The following is a 26,392-nucleotide window of genomic DNA, read 5'->3' as shown; positions in this document are numbered from 1 at the left end:
ACGTATAAGATTTTTTCGTTTTTCTCGACTTAAAAGTGCTTAATACTTAAATGTTTTCCAATGATAAAAATGCGCAAGTCAGCTTTCAAAATAATCAATCAATGATAGATAATTAATGCTTTACTAAATTATGTTTTTAAGGGTTGTGAATCGGGCATTGCCATTTTGGTATGGAGAGTCTCTTGAAAAAAACGCTAGAGTCTCTTTAAGGGTTAAGAAAGGACTACCTGGAAAGGAAGTGGATCTTGCTGTTCAAGATTTGATAAAAGCTCTTTCTGTAAACTTGCTCTAAAACAAACATTAAAAGTGAGTGAATAAAAAAGTGAATTTAAGTAAATCCCCTTAACATAAACTTGTCATAAAAATGTGGATCTTTTTTTAACAACCCCCCCATCCTTTTCCAACATTTTTTTAACTCTGAATTTAACATCCAACATCTGACTTATTACAAATAATTATCTTTAAATTATGAATAATTACTTATAATTACTTACCTAATATATTCTAATGAGGGGGAGTCTGAGTAAACACAAAAACAACCTGCATTAATACATTTATTAGCAAACAAACACAAAAAAAGCAAGTTTTAAAAACTTTTTATTTGCAAACTCTTTTTTTGTATGCAATCCTTAGTGATCATTAAACTTTAAAAAAGTAGATTTGTTTAATGTTTACGGTCACAAATTTGCCTTTTAAAGAATCTATATATGTCGAAAATCTACCAATGAAATCAGAAAATCTACCAAATCTTATAAGAAGAAAGGTGTCTGACCTTGAGGATTAAATTTCTTTGTTTTGAACGCATTCTGTTGAAGAGAAACGTCTCCTGAGATTCGTCTGAGCTCGAGATCAAATATCTAAATTAAAACCTTGTCAAAACCTGGTTTGGCTCATACATAACATACATTACATACCAAAGACCCAATTAAATGGATTTGAGCAAGGTAGCTTAACTACCTACCGCCTGTTCAATCTTGAATCACCGATTCAAAGATAAAAATTCACGAGGATTTGAATCGTTAATTCAGGATTTGAACCGCGGTGGTTGGTAGTTTACGAACCTCTTAAATTCATTAAATTTGGTCTCAGGTCTTAGAGGAAGATTTAGTTCTCCCTGGGGCTTTTATGTTGTATAATATTATCTTGAAAATAGAAGAAAAAATATTGTTCTTGTAACAATCTAATGTGAGGCGTGTAAGTCCGAGGCTGAAATAAATAAATAAAAAATTCAATAACATAAAGAATAGATCTGAAATGGAACCCGATATGAAACCTCCAGATCGACCTCAGGATGCAGCGTGTAAATATTCGAAAAAGGAAAAAAAGTGTTTAATTTGAAGGGGTAAGATCTGATAAAACTACTTCCAAAATGTATACAATATGATCCCATATGAAGAAAAAAAACTTCACACCGAAAGACAAATTCTGTACTTCAATCTTAGGATTTTTTAATAACAAGAAAGCTAACAAATGGAAATATTAAAAAAGTATTAAGACAAATTTAGTTTATAAATTGAAAGGAATATTTCTAAACGACTACGGTTTAATCTACGCAAAACAAATATGTGTTTTTGAGTAAAAAATCTATCATAAACATTAAACAATATAATTCTAATACTACTCGCCTGGCCTCCGTAATTGAATTGTGAATGAGGACAGATGGATAAAATCTGATCGGATATATCTAGGGATAATTCCTCCACGCCTAAATATGTAATTCGTCAACCTACTGGAGTATGGAATATAAGGGAGATATAACTGACGCGGCCCGCCCTATCATATGATTATATATCTTTGCAGACGGTACTTCATTTGTATAGGAAATATTTGTCTGATGTACAATTACCGCGTATACAATAACCTATTCTGAATATTTCTTCTTCAAATGGAGTATCATCTGCAAAGCATTTATAATCATATGGTAGGGCGGGCCGCGTCAGTTTTATCTCCCTTCTATTCCATACTCCTTGGTGACCTATAAAGGATTAGACTGTAAAGACGACGTTAATCTAGATATGACTGCATCAAGGTTAAAATAAGTTTACTGCCTTAAATTTAGTCCCTTTTATACTTATTTAATGATTTAGCAAAAAAAGAATAAAGTTGCAGGATATAGAAATGTAAGGATACAGACAGAATAAATTCCGTACAGTCGTCTCTGAAGGCTCAGTCTTTTTGAGTAACCCTGTATTTTGAGAAAAAACAGCATGATAAAGAAATTCATAATAAAAACTTATCCTAAAACCTAAAACCGGCCAATCCAAGTATTCAAGTAGCTTGTGAAGGTTTATAAAGGGTTAGCATTAAAAATGTTGCCTCTAAAACTCGTCAAATATATTGTATTTGGTAATCAACCAACAAAAACATAAATTAGAAATGTCAACTTTTAAAATGCACCGTTATAAAAATTGTTGCAGGTAAAATCAGAAGAAAAAAGGGAGGCATCAAGCGCTCTGGGAGCGCAATTTCTTAAAAAAAAATATTTTACCTAAGAGAATAAGATTAAGATTTGTTAAGTCTGTTCCCCAACTGACAGGTCTACTTGCTCGTCTGATCAATAAACTGTTATCAATTCAAATTAAAAAAGTTTCAACAATCTTATTATTGACCAACCACTTCTCTGCAAATCTTTACAAACATTTTTTGACATCTTTTTAATTTGTGAAACACATGTAAACGAAATATTTTTAGGATTTAAAAGTGTTGAAAATCAAGTCTTATCAGACTTCTTGGAATGTCCTACCTCCATACATCAAATTTAAGATGACTATACTGAATCAAATAGGGAAAAACTTCTTATTTTCACTATGAACCTCTGAACAGTCTTCGGAAAACATTATAGAGACCGTAAAAATACACAGTGTGACTCGAAAAATATAAGAATAAAAAGACGACTCTTAGACTCAAGATATTATTTAAGTAGTCTAATAAGACATAAAACGCAGCAATTTTGCAGTAAACTCAGACCCATTTTGTTTCAAGCTTTAAAACACTATCAGGTTTCCATAAGATTGCTTAAATATATTCTTCATACCCTTTTCAATCAATTAATCAATCAATGTATACAATCCATCAATCAATATATAAACAGCTGATTCCTTGAGATAATCCTCTCCACCAATGAGTCGGTACAGTCCGGGAATGCCGGGCAGTGTTCACGAATGGGACAGTGCACAAATCCAAGATGCTAAAATAAGAAAAATTTAATTTTAAAAAGTCTGAATTTAAAAATATCTTATCCTGGGACCAAATTCATAGCGTCTGTCCGATTCACAACAGTACTCTTAAAAGATTTGTCTGATCCAGGATAACTTATATATCAATGTGCCAATGTTGGAAAACTGATTGTTTTCAATTGTGGTGTAGAAACGGATTTCTATTACAGAAGAACATATAAGAATTATTTGAACTGAATAATTTAGAACCAATAAAAGCGACAATATCTTTACGTTTCATTCAAGGATACCGAGTTAATTGGACACTGTCATCTTTGCATGTAGGCCGGAGGGCCGGTCACTTAAAAATTCTTTTTAGTGGGAAAAGTGTCAAATAAAAACCTGAAAGAGTAATAGTTTTCGGTCAGCGTCCATTCTGTCCAACGCTTTATATCTAAAAAAAGTCAAAATTGATCAAATGACAAAAAAAAAATTAACGACAAACATTCCGAAACATGTCACTAGGATTGTTCGTGATAATAATTTATTAATCAACAATCTACATTAACTCATCAAATTCTTCACTAACTAATTGAAAAGGAAAAAATATTGGTTTTCGTGTTTTCTGTATTTTTCAATATTTACAAAACATAATTCATAATTAATAGCAATTATCAACGATCTCATGTCTATTTTTCTAAATTGATTGTGATTTTTTTCTTTTTGCTTTAAAAATCTTTATTTTCGGAACACATTATTAATACTAATTAATTTTTAATTAATTAATGATTTACCGTCCATCTTCAGCAAGTGCTTCAGTAATATCAAGAATATCATCATGTGTCACTGTTCCGGCAGGACTAGATCTAGAATATTCAATATTGTAGCTAATGTCGTCTTCATTAACATAGATGTAAAAATGCTGGAAACTATATACAGAAATCAGTAAAACTCAGTAGTTACTGGATTTACCTTAAACATGTTGGGTAAAAGGCTAGTATTTCAAATTTCAAAAATTTATATTATAAATGTTAGCTTTTTTACAGTGAGCAACAGAAAGGTTTGGAATAGGAAGATGACAAAAATTAATTGTATTTGATGTCGCAGTTACAAAGCAAATAGTTTTACTACTAGCATGAAAATCAAATTATCTAGTGAAATGGGTATGTTTCCACTGAACATTGAACAATTGCTATGTCTCATGTTTTTTGAACTATTAAAAGTCATATATTGAGTAATTAATGAATTTGAGTCGCGTCTCAAATCCGCCACAAACCGGTTTTAATTGAGCGCCGGCTTAGATCTTGAAACATTGATTATAACTTTAAGCGGAACCAAACATATTTGAGCAGCGTCTCAAATTTAAGCCGCCACTCAAATTCTTTAAATTCGACTTCTGAGATATCTTTTCATTATTAAAAATCGTTAAAAAAAAGAAAAAAATACTTTTTACCTAAACTGGTAAAAAATGTCAGCTTTCTCTAACAACAGCTCTTGAAAACTTTTCCTACACCTAAACACATACATTTTTAGATATCATAAAAATAAAAAATGCTTTAACGGATAAATGTCTTCTTAGGCAATATATGCATTATTTTTAAATGAGAAATTTTGAGGGGGTCATGGGAATATTTTTGAAGAAAAATCATATTATTAAAAAGAATAGAGGATTTTTTTCAAAACTTGATTTTTTTACATTAGTAGTCTTCCTACCGTTGAATTAGTTCCTGCTGATGTCGATCATAGATCAGCTGACGCTGGTCTTCTGACAGAGACTCGAAACAGTCTCTTCCCATAAACAAGACTCGAACCTAATTACCGTTTTGGTTTACAGGTGAAATTATGTTTTGGTTTGCAAATGAAGCAAATGAGTAGGTGTCATTACAAACAAAAGGAATCTTTTAACAATTGACCATCTCCAATTTGGCCGAAATTTTTACAGAGCTACATGTTTAAAAAACAATATTTTTTATTATCAACATTTTTGAGGGAACTCTGGAGCCGAATGTCGGGGGACAGCAAAAATTGGGAAAAAATTGAAAAATTTCAGAAACTATAAAATGTGCTTAAAATTTCAGCTAAATCGGAGATGGTAATTTCTGGATCCGTAACATGTACATAATGGTAAATATGAATATTTTTCATCTTATTTTTAATCTAGGTAACACTGACCTCATCTAATTTTTTCCCTGGTGTTATGTACCCCGTTTCCTCGAGAAGCTTCTTAAAATCTTTTTGTAACCTAGAGCGGAAATATGAAATAAATGGTTTTATCATAGCTTTTATTTGAAATCTTAAAAGTTTGCAAAACCAAAATAATTTGCAAAAATTAAGTTTATTATTGCAAAAAAAGATAGAAAAAAAATGTTTTCTTCATTTTAAAATATTGCAAAACAAACAAAAAAAAATTTAAATATTTTTATTTCTACATCTCTTACCGTTTGGGAATCCTAGAAAGCAAAAACAAATGAAATTAGATTATTGTTTTATTGAAATTATTTTTATTATAATTGATTAGACGCCCCGTCATTCATTGAAATTGGAGCAAATAGAATAAAAGCACATTTTTAGACAGAAAAGATTCTTTATCGTCTTACTTCTAAATTATAAACTTGTAATCCTTCTTTAAATACCCCTTCACCAAAAATATTAAATAACATGTATTTCCCAAAATGTTAAAGGGGAGAAGATTTGCCAAATTATAGCAATGACAAAAATTTCTTATGGTGGGTGTTTATTCAAGGACAAAATTCACACTTACTCGCTCCGTTTTTGTTCTGCGTGCAGCTTATTCAGCAGATTCTTGTAAACAGTTTCAGCCTCAGTAGAGTCAAGAACATCAAATGGTATCCTGGATTTATATAAATATAAACAAATAGAAAACGAATGACGGTAATGTGCGGTCAAAACTCAACGCCAAAAAGAATAAAAATTCTAGAAAAAAAATCAAAATGTAAAAAAAAAAATCTTTTGCGCCTTCTTCATCTTTGGTAGATGAGAATCTGGGGCCGGGGGAGGCAAGAGTCTACTCAAGGATACATATTTTTAAACTAACATAATCCCCCCCTCCCCCAAGGGGCCATCTTCGAAAATAATGAAAAATTAACCATCATTAACTTTCCCCCATTCAGTGACAACCGTTTTTGACATACATGACAAAAATTATTTTTGTAGACCGGTCTCCTGCGACAGTAAGCGCATTTGGATCTAAAATGAACGATAAAATGGGGAAAACACAACAGAGTTATTTTCCCACAAATATCGTCTTACTTTCAAACAAATAATAATTACTCAAGATAAAGATCATTTCTAATGTGCTTTTTCAATCAAACTACTTTAATAAACATCGGCAGGAGTTATTTTAACGTCTAGCATTGTGTTAAAATGGGGCAGTTGCCTCAAGGAGTTACGCAGGTTTGCCGCTTTGAATTACAAGACAGTCCTAGCGCTGCGGCTAGGACCGGCAAGGAGGCCGAGCGCTGCGGCTAGGACAGGCTAGGAGGTCGAGCGCCGCGGATAGAACAGGCTCTCTCACTGTCTTTTTAGTCAACGCGGCATGTGTGCATAACTCTTGAAATGGTTAAAACAATAGGTGAGATGAACTAATACAGGACACCAAGGAGTTATGTTTTTCCTGACCTGTGCTCTGAGGCATCACCGTCGAAAAGGTTTGCTTCCATCCATGTTGTATCCTCTGGGTATTCAACAAACCATCTGTCAAAATCAGGATGCTCCTTAATCCGATCCTGGATCAGCATCCAGTCCCTGGATAATAATAATGGTTCAATACTTAAAGAAGCTTTTAACAAACATTTTGATGCTTTTAAATTGACAAATCCGGAGCTAAAAAAAGTTAAACAAGGTTGGCACAGTAAACTCAAGCTAATGCTTGCCAAGACTTGTCGAGCCTTCCCTGGTTTAGCTGTATTACGTTTCTAAACATAATTCTTGAGCAATCAACGTGAAAATTATTTGTCTTTTTTGTTAGCTAAATAATTAAACAAATTTAACATACTACTACATAGTTCAATTAGGGACGGAATTTAATAAATTGGAGCCAAGTTGCTGAACTAACTACCGCCAGTTCAAATCCTTTATCACCGGTTAAAAGTTAAAGATTTATGAGAATTTGAATTGGTGAGTCAGGGTGTGAACCTCTTCAATTAATTAAATTTTGTCACAGAAGGTTTGAATACAACAATTTTATAAAATAATATGATCCAGTGAATTTCTTGTTGTCTTAAATGAAACACAAGATTTTGTAGTTTATAATTTCCCACTAATAGGACAGTTGTAAAAATTACAAATTTAATACCTGGAGACATTTAAACATAAGAAATAAAGACGACAACATTCGACTGTATTCCAGTTCATACTGTTAACAATATACATATATACATTTACAGATATTAAGAGCATGCCATGCAGATAAAAAAAATAATCACCCCTTTATAAATTCTAATTTTAAAATTTGTTTTAAAGATCAAAAAGGCCATGGCAATTTTATGATACTTGCCACTAGAGGAATAAATAACATAATTGAAAGGGACCTTTAATAAAAAAATAAAACTAAAAAATTAAATGAGTTTTTACAGCGCTTTCATTTGATAAGACAGGTTTAAGAAAAGCAGTAAATGCTTGCATTTATTTTAAGTTAAAAATCGATTATATCAAATATATCGTTTATAAAGCAATTGGTTTTATGAGTCAGTGTAATTGTTGTAATTCATTGATGGCCATAAAATTACGTTGATAACTTGACGGTCCTTTGAACTGTGAAATGATGACGAACAAGGGAGGGGATGGCCGGCCGCCATGAGCCCCGCAAAACTATATCCAAGTCCATGAGTTTGCGGATTATATCCGAACCCCCGCATATCTCTTTCTAAGTCTCGCAGCCTGGCTGCCAGCTACCAATATTGGTGCTTTCTTTCGAATTCGAACTGGTACATTCCCCCTTGAACCCCCCCCCCCCATTCTCTCCTTACCAAGGTTTATTTTGAGAATTTTCCAGCTTTCTGCAAAGGGTGCAGGTCGCTGGTTTCCAGTCAAACAGATGAGATACACTGAAACAACACGAGGCGTTCACAGGGTGACATTGGAAACATGATCAGGGGTGCACTCAGGGGATGGGGCTCTTTTGGTTTCAAAGGCCCCAACGGGTGCCGAGCCCCCCACCCCCCCTGGAAAGAAAAATAGCCCCCTCCCCCTTTGACAAAAACCTGAGTACACCTCTGGAACAAGATCAGGAGCGAGCATATATTTTCTGTTAAACTCGTCAGCCCTCTTCTCTCAAAAATTTTATTTTCGAAGATTTCAAATGCTGTTATCGATAAATTTAAAATATGAAGAAAAAAATAGTTTTAGGAATTGGGATTAAAACAAATTAAATTTTTTTTCATAAAAATTTTAATTAATTAGAAAATATATACCCTCTGAAAAAAATCAGTGAATTTTTGCCACCCTGCGAGCCTTGAAAAAATAGTTAAAGAGAAAAAAGAAACGACAAAAATATGAGATTTGAAAAAAAAGAAAAGTTACAGTGTTGTTAAAAAAAGAACATTTATCTTGCATACATAAAAAAATGTAGAAAATTATTTCTTGGCAATACAATAAAAAAAGAAAAAAAAGATACTTGAAGGGTTTGATTGTTTAATTTATCGGACAAAAAAAATATCAGACTTAATAAAGAATAATCCAAACTTGATTATTAATTGGACATTTTTGAGTTTCACCTTCAACTATCTTTAATAAATCATAATAAAAAACTGAAGAAAAAAATATGCTGAAACATAGAGAAAAACTGGGCAACAATTTTAAAGGTATTTTTTTTGGAACAAAAAAAATAACTAGTTTTTACCCGGTTTTACTGGAGAGTTAAAAAAATGACAAGATGGAAAAGTAAAAACTCCACGCACCATTATATCATTCTTCTTTAGCTGAGCTTAACCAAAAGAAATACTATTACGGACAAAAAAGAACTGAATCCGTGTGCTCGAATTTTTAATTCTTACATCTTTGCAAACTTCCGTCGTGGAACTATGAATTCTGCGAAAAATAATGAAAGTTTACATCACAAGGTTGCAAAGATATCTGGATTAAAAAATTAATGTTTGGATATACGGATTAAAAATTAATGTTTAGATATACGGATTAGATAATTAATGTTTGACTTTGAGTCAAGTGTTTAATTTCTTTTTATATAAGTCTTCTTGTTGGTTAAACTAAGAGAAGAATTATTAACTACAGAAAAGACGATGAGAAAAAAGTTGAGAAAGAATAAAATAAAACTTACTCTTCTCCTAGGGAAGATATGGTAGGGAAGAGCTCGTGAAGAACCTAAATAAAGAAATTGATCAAAATAATATTAAAATCTTATACGGTTGTTTTCATAACACAGAGTATTTATCATTGAACAATGAACATCTTTGAGCGGTAGATAGAGTTAGCTATGTTCTAAGAGGAATTATTTACCTATGTGAAAATACACATAATTCCCTAAATCACTTAATTATTATTACTCAAAGATGTTTCCGTGTCCAAAATTCCAAATCAAATGTTAATTTTTAGAGATTTTTGTGGATTTTCATTTTCACTTCAAACCAAATCAAAATATGCAATTAAACATTGAATATTAATGCTTTATAATATAAATATGTAATCTTTAAAAATTCAATGTTTAATATCGACACCAATTGCCACTTTCAAAAGAACGGCCTGAGATGGAATTTAAAGAATTTGAGACGCGGTTTAAATCTGTCAAAACCCGGTTTAAATTAAGCGCCGGCTTAAATCTTGAAACATTTGATACAATTTTAAGTGGAACAAACCATATTTAAGCCGCGGCTTAAGTTTAAACCGCCGCTCAAATTCTTTAAATTCGGCCTCTGACTAATTATGACCTTTTTTTATAAACGAATGTGTAAAGGTAAACTTGATTTGGTAACAATTTGGAGGAAACTGGTGAGGATGCCAAAATGTTTGGCAATGTATATTGAGAAGAAAATGAGTTGGGATTTGTTCACTATCAATCAATCATGGTTTTAGGGATGTCCTTCTACCAATATATCAAACTCATTCTCATTCTTTTTTATTATTTCTTATTCAAGTTTAATATTGAACGAATTCAGAGGTAGAACAAATCGAGCGTCTAGTTTCAAATGATATTTAATAATGCAAAAAAAGGAATGTTTCTGATAAAAAAGGGTAATAATTATTTTTAAACTGTCATTATTTCTATTGGAATCATTTCATTTTACTGCAAAGCAGCAATGCATAAAGTTAATAAGAAGGAAAAAGTGTAGAGGAGGAAGAATAGAATTAAAATTAAAGAAAATCAAACAATCTGAAAAGTTAAAAAATATTGAATGTCATTTAAAGAAAATTAAAATATAGGAACACTAGAAAACTGTTGTTGCATTCATCCTGTGTTTTAATCAAAACAAAAATGTTGTAAATTTAAATTGTGACAACTTGCAGATATCTGATATGTTTTCACTGATCAGGGCGCAGCTCAAGAAAGAACTAAGTGAAGAAAAATACAAAATTCTTTGCCACAATTCTGAATTCATAATAAATAACGAAAAAGGAGACGACGATCATTCCAATATTTTTTTTTACCACTGTATCATTGAAATGTATACCTCAGGTAAAAGATCCAGGTATCGCGCCACTTTCTCACTCAGGTAAGTGTCTTTTAACTTTTTCACATGGCGTCGGAATATCCGTTGCGCCGCGTCAACACCAAAAATGTCGACAAATGTATGAAATTCGACACAAGGACTTAATTTTTTGGCCACAACCGTCCATGAAGCTCCATAATCCGTCACTTCTGTACGAACTAGCCTGAAAGTTTATCAATATTATGTTGGCGGGTTTTCAAGAAAAGTTTTTTAAAGTTTTCCCACCAGTTTGCAGTTTCCATCATAAAACTATAGTTTTCAGACACAGGGATCGTTACAATAAAAATGAGAATTAAGGGCATGGGCGTACGAGGGGGGAAGGCCGCCCCCCCCCCCTGAGGGGTAGAACCCATTTTAAAAATACTTTAAAATCTCACGTTTGCCCATAACTAAAAAAGTTTCATCAAAAAAGCTTTAATCAATACTGTCTTCAGTGTAAAAATATCTTTGATATCATTATTTAAAATTATACAATATGTATCGATATGTATCAAAATAGATATTTTTATAGAAACATTTCCATTTCTATTTTTCACCCCTTGAAGCTTACACCACAGTATTAAGAGAAAGTGTCTGATGAGTCCACTTAAGAAAAATTACATAAATAATGTATCAACACGTGTAATTTGGAATTGTGTTTATGATCAAATAGTTTACATAGTTAAAAAAGGTATCAATATTTTTTCAAAAAAGGGGTTTTCAGGGGGGGCACAATATTGCCAAGGGCACAAACAATTTTTTTGAGCGCGTCAGCCCCCCCTAGGAAAATGCTTTCGTATGCCCCTCATTAAAGGGACTGTTTTACTTTTAAAACGCGAAATTTGTAATGCGAAATTTTTATTAACAGTTTTTACTGTCCGGCTCCTTAAAAATCTACGGATCCCGAATACCAAATGTTGTGAATCCTGATCAAAATGTTGTGGATGTTTTTCCCTTTTGTCTGAATATATTTTACCTGGCAAACTGTTCTTGTGCCATCTCTAAAATATCTCTGCGTGCACGCCCAGCCTCATTATAGGACTGTACACGGACACGCCCCCTCGTCCTATCTACCATACTAGACACTAAATAGGTATTGTTCGCTTATTTAAATATTAGATTGAGAACCATTTATTTATTAAAGATTCTTTTTGTAGTTATCTCAGTCTTCAATGGCCGTAAGAAAAGAAAATTGAAGAATTAAATCATTATATTAGTTTCTTACATTCATGTATATGAATGTAAATGGGTTAAAAATATATTTTGAAGCTTGAGAACACTAGGATCTAGTCAGTTTAAAACAAAACAAAAGGAAAAAATAACAAAGATTTTTTTCAAATTCAGTTTCAATTTTTCCATTTATTCAATTAAAAACCTAGCAAAAGATCATAGTAAATAGGCGCAAAATGGAGTTGTAGTGATGAATTCGATTTGAGAAGAACATTTCTTAGAATTCGGAAATAATAAAAAAGAAGCAGTTAAACTAAGTATGCAGGAAAGTTAAACTTTTTTTTCTTGCCACTGTTGTGGAAGAAGTTCATCTATACATACCTAGTTCAACTATTTAATTCATTATTCATTAATTCCCACCTTAGAAATTGGAATTCGAACTTACCCAGGAAAAATGCATTGTCGACATTAATATTCTCGTGAGATGAAGTCTCCACCATTGGGATTATTCCACGGAATTCTGCACACCAAATCAATAATAATTCAATTTATTAATATTTATATTAATATTACATTGGGATTATTCCACGGAATTCTGCGCACCAAATCAATAATAATTCTTAATATTTATATTAATATTACATTGGGATTATTCCACGGAATTCTGCGCACCAAATCAATAATAATTCAATTTATTAATATTTATATTAATATTACATTGGGATTATTCCACGGAATTCTGCGCACCAAATCAATAATAATTCATTTTATTAATATTTATATTAATATTACATTGGGATTATTTCACGGAATTCTGCACACCAAATCAATAATAATTCATTTTATTAATATTTAAATTTCTTATCACTTTTTGATCAGATGGTTATTTTTTCAACTAATCTTTAACTTTTACTTACAATGTAAAATGGACTGAAAATTACCTCTTAGCAATAACAGCATACTTTATCCATTCCTAAATATTAATAAAAATTGCAACTAAAATTGCAATCTAGAAATGAACATCTTTCTTGCTCCCAGTATTCCTACCGAATTAAATTACAGTCGTTGAAGGAGGTCATTACGTTGAATGACTTAACATGCAAACATGCCAACACTCAAATCGGCCAGGGTGATGTAATAAATGAGTTGGTTTGATGAAGTTTGCAGGTCCAAAAGCAGTTGTAAAATTCTCAGGTGCGCAAACCTTGCCCCGCGAAGTTGGTAACCAAATAAACTTTTTTTCAATAAATATTTGCGGACTAATATTATGGCGTGAACAAGAGAATAAAAGAGAAGATGGAACCCCGAGGGCTGGTTTAACATCAACCATTATGCAGATTATGCAGATTAAACAGAAGGACCCACAGTTTACTCCCAAGAGAGGAGGGGGGAGGATGGGGGGCACCACGAGATCAAACCAAAGAAAATCACTGAAGTTAGGCTTAGATTCAAATTAAAAAAATATTTTTCCTTATTCAATTATTCCAATAAATAAATCATGAATGAATAGAGTTAGTGATTAAAAGGAATAAAGAGGTTTGGGACAAACAAATATCAAAGAAAATGGAATAAATAAGGTTAAAAAGGTATGAAATAAATAAAGCTTAGTAGAGGTGTAGTTAATTGAGGAATAGCATTTGTAATTTAGATGGTTGAAAAATGAAGAGGAATGGGATTAAAAATAATTTTAAAAAATGGAATAAATAAGGTTAAAAAGGTATGGAATAAAGAAAGCTAAGAAGTGGAGGTAATTTCATGTGGCGTGTCTGAATTACAACGATGCCCTTACACGATATGTCTGATCCACGAATGATTTCTTAAAAAAAAAATTGGTTATTTTCAATTGTATTTAATCTCTAAAATTGATTTCAGATTGCTTGATACGGTAACAATGGAGACATTGTGCAAATTAAACAAGCAAGGAAAACGACAATATATTTCACATTATTAATCAAATAAAGGGTTTAAGGATACCGCTGTGAATTAGACATGCTACTCTATAAAAAGAGTTATTACAAATAATGCCTACAGTCCCTTTAAGGAAGAGTAAGAATAAATAAAAAAAGAATAAATGAAAAATAAAGATGAAGGAAGGAGAATGAAGGATGGAGAAAAATATGTACCCCTGAAGATGAAACCAGGATGAATTACAGAAAAAAGTATGTAAAAACCCAGATTGGAACATGTTTCCTGGTCCTTGAGTTTTATTGGACATTCAGATTGTCAGGGGGGGGGGGGTTAAACAGGCAGTAGGGGTTTATTAAATATGAAATATATTTGGGTTGATACCTTATGATGTTCTTCATTTTCATTGAATAAATTAATTCATTACATATATTAATTGATAAATAGACCTTTATTTAAGATTAAATTCGTTATTACCAGTAAAATAATTAGCCATTCATTTAGTAATAAATTAAAAGTTTTACTAAATAAATTTTTTAAATATTTAAAAAAATATCATTTGTTTAAAAAATCATAAAATTTTGGATGTAATAGATTATTTTCCAATTGATTTTGTTTATAAATTGATTTGTTCCTTTTCTATTAATTAACCGCTCCGCCTCTCGAACAAATGTATCGTTTCCTTCGTCATTCTTCGTTGTTGCGAGTACTATAGGCTTCTATACAACAAATAATATCAGATTTTTCTTCGTTTTTTTTTAAGTTTGCTAAAAAGTCATTTTTGCATCTTAGATTCGGTTAAGGGGTTGGGGAAGTTTTTTTCAGGCTCCTTAACCTTACCATATTTTTATTGCAAACAAACAATTTAATAGTTTAATAAAATAACTTTAAAAATTCTAAATAATTATTTAATCCGAACTTTATATGGACATATTGATGAACATATAGGTTTGTTTGATTGATTAATTGATTGATTGAACCCTGATATATTTCCCTTGGTTTTGAGCAAGGAGTTAAGAATCTGAGCAGTCATTTCCACCTGCCTCTCTAGGGTCCGGTTAGGGACAAGGCTTACCTAAACAAAAACTAGTTTCAAGCAATGTTTAGGATCCGGATCCGTTAGATCCGGAATATGGTGGCTTCCTGGATCTGGATCTACAAAAATTTGCAAATCCACAGATCCGAATCCAAGGGGCAAAATACCAACACCAACACAAATATTATCTGCAACTAATGATCGATTATTAAAGCTTAATAATCTCAGAATTGTTCATTAAGTTTCAGCATAAAAAAGTCAAAAAAGAAGACTTTTGAAAACTGTTTAAAAGTCTGTAAATCTTAAGGGAATATCATGATCTGGATCCATTTTTTACAGGGCGGTTCCCAGATCCGCATCAAAATGAATAAAATGGATTCCAAGCACTGGTTTCAGTGGTAAACATTTTTCAAAAATTAGAAAACTTGAAACATACTTTCAGAAAAGAATCAAAAAAAAGATTATAAGTTCACAATTAACATTTTTCATTTTTGTTCATCCAAAATTTTTCATCTTGAGAATTAAACAAGGAAAGAAGAAAATCTAAAGAATGAAAGAAACAAAGAAAGAAAAAGAAAGAAAAGGGGGAAGGTTGTGAACAAAATAATCTTAAATCTGAACACAAGAGTTTAAAAACTAAAAACATTCTGACAAAACAAGAAACACCTTGGGAAATCATTCATTTTGTTTCTCATTTTTTTGCATTCACTCCCTTTAAAGGAACTATAAGCGTAATTTTAAGTGACCCCCCCCCCCCCAATGCAAAGATTCACAACGGAACCCTTAACCCCTTTGACTAATCAAGTATGAAATAAATATCAAAGATCAGAATTTTGAAAACTGATTAATTCAAATGTTGGTTTCTTTAAAGTATAATGAAGTCAAGTATATACAGAACCCTAAATATTAAATATATAGAAAGAATTTATCAAATGTCGTATTCTTCACTTTCTAATAATGGAATGTTGCATAAAACCCATTGAAAAATTGTCAAGACGACATTTCATAAATTCTTTCGATGTAATTAATATTTAGGGTTTAACTGAAGGAATATTTGAACCTAGAAAAACAACAACATCTTCCACATTAATGATCAGATACAGGATACAAGGTCACTTTGAGAATCGGGCATCGAGTGACATCTTTGCATGGTGAGTCACTTGAAAATAAGCGTTCAGTCCCTTTAATCGTAAATAAACAAACTTACATCGAATACACAAATAAAACCATCAATATTTGATCTTCCATCTGGTAATAGTTGTAAAGTGAACTCCTGTTCTAGTCCTGAAAAATAAAAAATTGAACATAAAAATACGGTGAACATTTTTTAAAAAGTAGACTAATTAGATACTGCAAGTTTAACCTCTTCTACTCTGGTTAATATTTGCAGCATAAAGAAGTAATTTAACTAGGCGTAGATAGTTTAACTACTTCAATTCCCGACTCTGGATTGATCTGGTAACTTTTGAACAAATTAAAATGATTAAATTTGAATATTTAACCAATGAGTCAAGTTTCACAGATTTGACAAAGAGCAAAGTGAAATCAGTTAAACTTCCCACAAGGAGTAGGAGACAAATGGGTTGAGTACAGGGAGTAAGGAATAGAAGGGATATAACTGACGCGGTTCGCCCTACCATATGATTATACATGCTTTGCAGACGGGTACTTCATTTGTATATGAAATATTTGTCTGATGTATATTTACTGCGTATACAATAACCTATTATTTTATATACAAATGGAGTACCCGTCTGCAAAGCATTGGTTAGATCGATAAGCTTCTGAGTACATTTTATTTATTGCACAGATATTATTGCAGATTTTGCAAAATTCTGGAAATCCTATTTTAGACTCGTGTCTGTCATACAAATCATTCATAGTTGATTTCAGGTATTTTATCTTTTAGAAATAATTTTAAAATGTTGTTCATTTAAACTCTAGTTTAGAGACCTGTCTCCATTAAAAATCGCCATTTCAAAAAATAGAAAATTCGCAGATGTTTTTATAGTAAATGGGATCAATGCTAAGCTTAAAAACACAAACTTTTTAAATCTAAATAAATAACAAAAAATTATTCTAGTCTTTTTTAATTCACGCAAAAATAAATTTTAAATATCGAAAAATATGGGCGTATTCTTAAATATATAAGCCATCTATTAAAGGGTAAAAATGATAAAAATTACCAAGTTGATTTTTACAAATGTACATCAGTTTCTCGGCCGACATCAGTCTTGTGTTTGCACAGCGTCGAACATACGGCTCCTTAAAAATTACTAGTTTCGTTTGAAGAAAAAAAAACATTTTTGTCATCGACAATTTGAATACATATATTATAGAAATAAAGATATCTCCTTTTAGATATTATGCTAGTTTCCTTAAGGATAAAAAAATTTCTAGTTTAATTCATTTCATTGATAATCCCCTCCCCCCTACCCCTCTCTTCATTTTTATTTTAATTAAATTGGACAGAAATTCATCTAACATATAAAATTGGAGGATTGATTAAGAAATAAAGAAAGAAGATGGAATATCCTCTTCTCTCAAGGGGTGCCCATCCAACATTCCGCCCACCAACAGAGCCACCACACCTTTTTAATCAATTCACATTAATCAAATGGTGGAATTGGAGGATTTATTAAGAAAAATACATGATAGAATATGATATATACCCCCCCCCCCTTCAGACTATATACCTGTTTGCCAGATGCCTTGAATGGTTGGAAGGAAGCGTCATCAATAAACTCTGTTTGCTCGATCACCTTGACAAGAAAAATATATTTTAAAAAATATAGAAGATTGCAATTCTTGCATTTATTATCGTATTTTATCTATAACTACATCTAAGACATGGTGCGTATAGCTGGCCAAACGGCTGGACCGATAGGGCTGAGTTTTTTGTGGACACTCAGGGGTGACCGGGGGTATAAAAGGCTAAAAAAATCGAGAAAAAAAATTCAAATTTTTTTTTTAAATATTTGATTTCAAAAATTTTTCTTACAAATTTTTTTCACGGGCAACGCCGGGCCCTTAAGCTAGTATTTAATATTATATTATAAAGATTTATTCACACACAAAGATATATATACAATATACATATATAAATGGTGTAGTTTAAATTTGTTTAAATAAATTTTTGAAAATACAGGTTTCCAAAAGAAAAAAGAAAAATATGCAAAATTATGCACAATTATGCACAAATAGACAACATTGATCATTACTCATTAGTTACATAACATATTTATCATTTCGGTTATTACGTAATCATCGAATCCTTCAACATATAAATTATTTGATGTTCCAATGGGACATCAAAATATTTTATTTGTTTCTTAACTAACATTTTACTAAGATCCGAAGGATTTAAAGAACAATCATTTGCATTAGAAAATAAATTTCTGCCAAGAACTGTGTTAAGGTCATTTTTACATAAATTAGAAAGAAATCTAATGCAATCAATAGAAATATCATCATTGTTTAATGATTTTGAGAGATTCGGGTAAAAAGAAGTATTAATATATTTACAATTCTATTCTACAACATAATTAATTACAGTCTCTTTAATACTTTGCTATTACTAACCTGAATATTAAAATCTACCCCGTCTTCGCTCGTCTTGTACATCTCTCCCCAGTATAGGAAGTGATCATTATTCACAACTCGACCAGAAAAATCAGACTAAAAATAAATATTTCTAGAAATCAGACTAGAAATAAATGATCCTAAAAAATAAGCTAAGAAAACAATTATAGATTGTAAGAATTTTGATACAGGGCCGGGTTGGCAAAAAACGGCGATTCTTCAGACTTCAAAGACGACATAAAACTGGCACAAAATCTATGTATTAATATGAAAGAAACAGTAGTTCCATTTTTAAAATCAAATCTTATGATATAAGGAAAAAAATAAAACTTCTGAATTCATGCAGAGAAGAAATAGACGACGTTTTATCGTTGACGTTTAATTCATTTTGTGGAACGTTACAGATATGATCCTTAAATATAGATAGAACGATAGAAAGATAGAATACCTGACTTAGAACGGAGATATGATCAATATGGTAATCGTCTGCTAACGGGGCAACAAACCTTCACAATCAATAGTAAATTAATCAATTTATCAACCAATCAAACAATTTATCAACCAATCAATCAATTTATCAATCAATCAATCCTTTAAAAATTAGCTATCTAAAATCATACAATCCACTAATGCAACCCAATAATACTAGATTTCAATATTGTAAAACTCAAATTTGCGCTGACAAAACCAGCGATGCGAAAAACAAATGTTGCGTGCAAGAAATCGGTTTTGTTTGCCACGACAAAATTTAAATATTTATTTTTTTAAAAAGTTGGAAAAAAGAAGGCAGGGTAGGGTACACAGAAAGGAGAAAAATAAAAGATTAGATTGGGAGAAGGGGGGGAATGAGGGTTTAGGACGAGGAAAAAGATGAGGGAATTAAAGGGAAAGGAAGGAGATTTAAGAAGGGTAGGAAAAAGATTTTTTATAAAATTTTTTTTCAACAAATTAAATTTCATTTAGATAAGGTGATATTTAATCCTTTAATTTTTTTTTGACGCTCCCTGTAAAGAAATCTAGACGTAAATTGTGATCTCTCCATTAAAAGAGATATGTCCGATTTCCAACCGTACCATTAAAAGCTTTGTCTGATCAAAATATTAGTTAGTTATCTACTTTTTTTGAAAACTATAACTTTTAATTGTGGTTTCTCTGCAAAGTGAATTGAACATATCTTGCTTCAGAAAAAATGGACAAATCTACAGAGTTAAACCCTTTAAAAGCCAGAAAAATTACGTTTTCTTTTAAATTTTGGATCAGTATAAAGGTTTCAAGGGTACTGTTGTGAATGAAGCATACCCCCTTTAAATTTAGACTCGCTTATAATAACGAAAACAGTCCCTTAAGGATGGTGGGAGAGGGGCGTTACCTGTTACAGAGACAAGATTTGCCTACACCCATTGAACCCTTGTCCTTTTCTCCTCCTGATAATCCAACCACCGATATCGTCACCTAGAAATTTAAATTTAAATAAGCTTAAATTTTAAAATCTTTAAAAGTAGCAATTCTAACACAAAAAAATATATTTTTACATAAATACAAGCAAATTAAGTTCCAATTGGTTATAAAAAATAGAATCTTCGAAAAGTTTGTATTAAGATATTTGCCATGTGCAGAAACTTAAAATTTTAGATTTTGTTTGGTTTTATTTAGAACTGCTCCAATCCTAGGGAATTTTGATGGAAAAAAACACCAACACTTACTTTAAGTAAAAAAAATGTTTTTGTTATAATCTGTGAATTTATAAGGCCCCCCCCCCCTCAGCTTCAATAGCATGGTTGCACCCGGATCCGGGGGGGGGGGGGGTCACAATGAAATTGACTAATTTTCTTTTATAATTCACTTATAATTTGATAATTTTTAAGTATAACGAAATCACTACTATCTATATAATATTATGAAACCTACCATCTTAGAAGAAGTTGGATTGACAGAGGTTTCCCCTCTTCTCAATGTAAGGCCTCCTGAATAAACACAGAAATACAATCATATATTTATATTTCTTTAGTGTTATTAAAGATGTTATTTCAAGAGTATCTTTAGAGTGGCATGTACGATTCACTTGAAACCTTTGTATGGCCCAAGGATAAATGCGATATCCTTCTCAGTATGATTTCCCTACAAAATGAACACAGGATTTATGCTTCAACGGTTTAAGCGACAATGTCTTTCTCAAGTTAAAAGAATACTATTGTGCATTGAAAGTGGCATTTTTCAAATTGAAGGTCACTTGACATTTCGCAAAACAGTCTCTTTTAAAAGAATAATAAATACAACATGTTAACAGCAAAAGAGATTATTATTATTAGTTATTACTTTAAATATTTAATTAAAAAAACTATAATCTCTCCTCCACGGATTAACATGTTTCTGCTTCCAGGAATATCAGTTTTAGAATTAATAAGTAAAATCTAATCTTTACAAAAAAGTTTCTTGTATCGTCCATTATAGACGTAATATAATTATTGTCAGTTAAAAAAATATTTAAGATTAAATGGGGGTCCAAAAATCGTATACTAGGACAGACCCCAAAAGCCTTCTCTAAAGGACAGTTCCACAGAGCTTACATTATTTAGATTAAAAAAAAAAAACAATGATGAACGCAGTTTGTTGAATATAATATATTTAAAAAATGGTAATTAAATCAAACCTTGCTTTTCAGATGAAAATAGGAAAAAGTCATCCTCAACAAGTTTTGCCATTTTTACACTTTTTCATACAGTCGTGGTAATTACAAGCATTGCCTTGCCTTCTATTTTTGTAAGTGGAAATTTCAAATTCGGGAAATTTTTGAATTAATTATCGCAAATGCCGCAATACTTCCAAGTACAAAGTGTACATCTGTACTGTGCAATTTCTGAATGTACACATTACACTCAAGGTCAAAGAAAACGTACGCAATCAAAGGTCGGTTCTAGTCTTTCTAGAAAGATGACTCTTAAGAAGGGTTGTATAAGAGTGGTATTTGCTAAAACAGCTCAATTATACCACTCTTAACACTAATACCAGTGTTTATGAAAGTTTCATAAGAAATATTTATTTTAATTAAATTTGAATCAAAAATATATTATTGTTCAAATAAATTACATTTTTTAATTATTTTAAGTTTCTCTCAAGTTTTTTTTATATTCAAAATATCATATAAATGTAAACTGCACCTTTAAATATAGAGGGAGGGAGGGAGGGAGGGGGTTATACAGTTATTTTCCATTTTAAAAGTATTCATTCGTTTTTGTATGCATCCTTGTAATTAATGAGCTCATTACAACCTTCTTTTCTCANACTGAACCATATCAGACCTATTTTACGATTTAAGATTATATAGATTCGGGTCAGAGTAAAACTTATGATCATGTATCTTGATTCATTAATTTTAACCTTCTCCGAGGTTTTCTGATCTACAAAAAAAAGTCGCATTTGTCCCCCCTTCTTGCATGATCTATCTCTATCATCTAATTTCAACATTAAAACTTTGTGCACCCCCTTACAAAATTCTCATCTAATTGAGGGTCTGTATTTAACCTTCCCCCCCCCTACCCCTCCCCTTAAAAGCTCCTTACATGCATTTGCATTCTTGTTTCTATCATAGTGAAATCTTTTGTTATAGAGAAAAGTGCACCTTCGTAATAATTTTTAGTTTATTAATTTCTCATTTCAAATAAAAGTCATTTACGACAAAGCAAAAGACGTATTCAACCTTCAGACCGTGATATTGAGAGAGTTTAGGCCGTTATCAAGTCTCATCGATTACGTTACAGGTTAACCCTGTATATTTTTGTCCTTGTTAAATAACTATTAACAATAAGATTTAGAAAATTGGAAAATCAGGAACAATAGAGGTTTAACTCTCCAAGCATTAGTAATTTCATAGGTTCAACAGATTAGATAGATAGATAGATAGATAGATAGATAGATAGATAGATAGATAGATAGATAGATAGATAGATAGATAGATAGATAGATAGATAGNATAATAATAATAATAATAATAATAATAATAATAATAATAATAATAATAATAATAATAATAATAATAATAATAATAATAATAATAATAATAATAATAATAATAATAATAATAATAATAATAATAATAATAATAATAATAATAATAATAATAATAATAATAATAATAATAATAATAATAATAATAATAATAATAATAATAATAATAATAATAATAATAATAATAATAATAATAATAATAATAATAATAATAATAATAATAATAATAATAATAATAATAATAATAATAATAATAATAATAATAATAATAATAATAATAATAATAATAATAATAATAATAATAATAATAATTATAATAACAATAATAATAATAATAATAATAATAATGATAATAATAATATTACATAATATCAATAGTAATCAAATAGTATAACATTATTGATACTGTATCCTTTTATTATGATATTAAATAATCATTATCAAGTAAATGTCGAATTTTACTTAATAAATCATATAGCATGATAACAAATATTGCTCCAAAACTGAAACTTTAATGTCTAAATTAATATTTGTTGGTATTATTTATATTTACTTTTTAATTCCATGGTTTAGGCTTTTACGAGGCCGGCTTTTATAAGAAAAAAAATAAAAATGGGATTGTAATAAAATTTACAATTAACTAAAAGGTAAAGGGTGTCCCACATCATATCGAATTGTGCAAAGATATAAATTGGGATTTGATTTTCGGGATGTTTAAAAACATTTTAAAACATTGAATCACTCAGAATTAATAAATGAAAATATAAAAAACTTTAATGCAAAAAATATAAGGTTTGTTGAGATTGGTGTAGCTAGGTTTTTTGGAGTTAAATCTTGGAGATAATCCAATATGTATCCAAGTTACACAGTGGTTTAAAGGTTGCAAGACCTTGTGCAAAAATGGATGAGAATTTTGCCAATAGCTAAAGCAAAAACCAAGCATTTTATGGTTAAAAAATATTAAGATATAGTTATTTAGGTAAAATCAAGGTCCAACACGTGGTGACGATTCAAAATTGAGACAGTCTTAAAAATTGATAGCAGTCATAGCAGTCTGAATCTATGTGGAGTATATGTCGAGCCCTATATGGACACACACACACACTCTTAAGAACCCCCCCCCCTTTACGAATTCCAACCACACACACCCCCCCTTCACACAAACAAAAACAGAAAAGTTCCGCATTCCTATTGTCTTCCAGTTTTTACAAACTTAAGAGTTGAAGTAAGTATTTTCTCTGATCTTCACATAGAAACACATGAAAAACATAAAGGGGAAAATGTATTGTAAAATTTTCTCTGATCTTCACATAGAAAAACATGAGAAACATAAAGGGGAAAATGTTTAGTAAAATTTTCTCTGATCTTCACATAGAAGCACATGAGAAACATGAAGGGGAAAATGTTTTGTAAAATTTTCTCTGATCTTCACATAGAAGCACATGAGAAACATAAAGGGGAAAATGTATTGTAAAATTTTCTCTGATCTTCACATAGAAACACATGAGAAACATAAAGGGGAAATGTATTGTAAAATTTTCTCTGGTTCTTCACATAGAAACACATGAGAAACATAAAGGGGAAATGTTTTGTAAAATTTTCTCTGTAATAATCTCTATTTGTTTGTTTGTATGTATGTCTGGGGGAACCAACTAAATGTTTTTATATTGCTTTGAGATTCTAATTTGATTGGGTCGACTTTCATAGACAAGAATAGCTAAAATCGTAATTTAAGACCAAGTGCGGGTAAACGGCGGGAGTAACTATGAGTAAACTGTACCTGCTGCTCTCATAACTCCCCTTCCTCCGGCTCCAAGGGTAGCACTCCAGGACTCCAGTTTAGATTTACCCCCCTCCATTCTTAATTCCTGCTTCTCCTGTTTTTCTTGTATTTCCTGTTTCCTGCTGTTTATGTTATCGAGTCTCCTGTTTCGAATAATTCCTTGGAATCGGTTAAGCCTTTAGTCTCGGCCAAACCGGTGGAATCGGTTAAATCTTTGAATTCGATCATATTTCAGAAAACAATTTCACATTCACATCTTACTTTTTCACTTCAGGGCTGTTTTACTTCATTCTTTTTCATAAAGTGGTTCTTTTGAATAATAGAAGGTTAAAACTCCTTTTCCTGCATAATAAAATCAAGAAAGTGTTTTTCTTTAGCTTTTTCTGTTGCTGTACTTCTCTCTGAAAAAAATTGAATTACTTTTTAAAATTAGAAATATGTAGTTCTAGTCCTAGTTCCAGTCCTATGGTCCTACTATCAAGCAGTTCTAGTGCTAGTGTCCTACTCCAAGGTCGAGTCCTAGTCCTAATAATATAAGCCCTTTCCGGCAATATTCCTAACTTATATAATAGATCATCTATTACACTGTGCAGTGAGCAGTCTACAGAGTGTACACTAATAATAAATAATTCCTTGATACTTGCTTCTATACCCTTTTATCAACAATACAATACAATCTTCCAATCTAGACCTTTTATCAATTCTCCTCTTCAATTTTACTCCTTTCATAGAATGGAACAGGAAGTACTGTCAAAAATATAATAAAATAAAATGACCTAAATTTTTAAAAGTGCTTATTAACCAAAAACAATTGCTTAATTTTAATTGACCTAAAATAAATTTATTTTTGTTTATTTTGTAAGTAATAGTTTTTTTTTGTAAAAGTAACTTAGTATACCCCCCCCCCGCGCTCCTCCCCTCAATGGCCGTAAGGAGGGGTGGTTAACTGTTCATGTGTCCCCCCCCCCCTTATTTTACAGCTTACAAGAACTATATGAAATGCAATGATCCTTCCCGTTCCAAGTTAGACTAAAGTTCTATATGATTGATTGATTTAGTTTTATCCACTTTAAAACATACACTACTGCAGCAGAGCCCAAAACTTAAGGGCTTTGTTATCGAAACTCAGCAACAGAACTCAGGTTCCATAAATAAGTTTGGGCAGTTTTGTAGATTTTAACTTTTTGCTAAATAGAATCATTTATCAATATTAACTTTAAATTTTTTTATATTTTTTTTTTAAACTATAAAAATAATAGACCTCATAAACGAAACTCGAAAGTTTAGTTTAACGATATTCCTGAGATAATTATGTGGTGTCAAATACGGAAAATCCACAGGAATCCCCAAATCTGTGTCATTTGTACTTGAGGGTCGCGACGCACTGCAAACTAACCAAGAAGATAAGGTCAAATTAAATTGACAATTCTGTATGACTTTGTGATCTCGTTGCTCCTTTAGTCTTTATTTTACGCACAAGTAGAGAAAAGTAAATTTATTTGGTTACATATGAGCAATTCAAAACAATTTAAATTCTCTTAATACCTCTTTAATTAAAGAAGTTATGATGAAAAACGTACACGACCTTAATCCTTCGTGCAGTTTATATTAGTTTGTAGCTCATTTCTCTTCATAAATTATTTTTCAAGACATTAAAACTCTGCTACGCAATTTAAAAATGCATTTCAAATCAGTAAAAAAATGGATTTTTTTGGTTTTCAATAAAAAACAAGATCTGTAAGACCCCTCCCTCCCTTTGTCGTTTTTCTATGTTGAACAATGCTAAATTAATTTCTATGTATCCTGCGGTAGAAATGCGCAACTCACTTTAAAAAAAAAACAATTAAAAATAATCATTTTTAAAAATTATTAACATTGATGCCTTATTCATACTTGATCAGACAATGTTTTTAAGGGAACCAATGTGGATCGGGCGTTAACATCATTTTTTAAGGTCACTTAAAATTGCGCTTGCATTCCCTTTAATAATATCTTTAATTCTTACCTCTCAGAGCTAGTAGATTCTCACTTATTCCTAGTATTTTCCTCTTTTCATTTCATTTTAATAATCTGAAACTAGTTAAAATTAGAAAAC

The 26,392-nt window shown here is 31.0% G+C and overlaps 1 protein-coding gene across 14 annotated transcripts in view; it reads right to left on the bottom strand.

The window, feature by feature from the left end:
- The window catches only part of LOC111712622 (rho GTPase-activating protein 190), a 55,644-nt gene extending 29,252 nt beyond the window's left edge, over positions 1-26,392 (bottom strand). For 5 of the 14 annotated variants that reach the window (XM_023487284.1, XM_023487286.1, XM_023487285.1 and 2 more), the window contains exons 1-30: positions 26,303-26,392; positions 24,295-24,698; positions 20,418-20,473; positions 19,879-19,961; positions 18,958-19,015; positions 18,510-18,605; positions 17,624-17,689; positions 17,114-17,192; positions 16,135-16,211; positions 14,886-14,966; positions 14,526-14,610; positions 12,432-12,506; positions 11,793-11,901; positions 10,799-11,000; positions 9,451-9,494; positions 8,144-8,221; positions 6,795-6,920; positions 5,917-6,006; positions 5,594-5,605; positions 5,328-5,397; positions 4,869-4,966; positions 4,609-4,668; positions 3,950-4,021; positions 3,558-3,609; positions 3,099-3,187; positions 2,489-2,550; positions 1,626-1,705; positions 773-857; positions 495-540; positions 228-288 (exon numbers count right to left, since the gene is read on the bottom strand). In XM_023487284.1, the coding sequence (XP_023343052.1) occupies positions 228-288; positions 495-540; positions 773-857; positions 1,626-1,705; positions 2,489-2,550; positions 3,099-3,187; positions 3,558-3,609; positions 3,950-4,021; positions 4,609-4,668; positions 4,869-4,966; positions 5,328-5,397; positions 5,594-5,605; positions 5,917-6,006; positions 6,795-6,920; positions 8,144-8,221; positions 9,451-9,494; positions 10,799-11,000; positions 11,793-11,901; positions 12,432-12,506; positions 14,526-14,610; positions 14,886-14,966; positions 16,135-16,211; positions 17,114-17,192; positions 17,624-17,689; positions 18,510-18,605; positions 18,958-19,015; positions 19,879-19,961; positions 20,418-20,473; positions 24,295-24,373 (2,271 nt within the window). In that variant the 5' untranslated portion in view covers positions 24,374-24,698; positions 26,303-26,392. Of the gene's footprint in view, positions 1-227; positions 289-494; positions 541-772; positions 858-1,625; positions 1,706-2,488; positions 2,551-3,098; positions 3,188-3,557; positions 3,610-3,949; positions 4,022-4,608; positions 4,669-4,868; positions 4,967-5,327; positions 5,398-5,593; positions 5,606-5,916; positions 6,007-6,794; positions 6,921-8,143; positions 8,222-9,450; positions 9,495-10,798; positions 11,001-11,792; positions 11,902-12,431; positions 12,507-14,525; positions 14,611-14,885; positions 14,967-16,134; positions 16,212-17,113; positions 17,193-17,623; positions 17,690-18,509; positions 18,606-18,957; positions 19,016-19,878; positions 19,962-20,417; positions 20,474-21,159; positions 21,334-24,294; positions 24,699-26,302 lie in introns of those variants that run through there. The other 9 variants (XM_023487291.1, XM_023487294.1, XM_023487295.1 and 6 more) reach the window with 5 other exon arrangements.

The sequence above is a fragment of the Eurytemora carolleeae genome, unplaced genomic scaffold (genome assembly GCF_000591075.1).
Source record: "Eurytemora carolleeae unplaced genomic scaffold, Eaff_2.0 scaffold586, whole genome shotgun sequence".
NCBI lineage: Eukaryota > Metazoa > Arthropoda > Copepoda > Calanoida > Temoridae > Eurytemora > Eurytemora carolleeae.
Note: the sequence above shows the minus strand (reverse complement) of the source record. Positions and strands in the feature narration are given on the sequence as shown.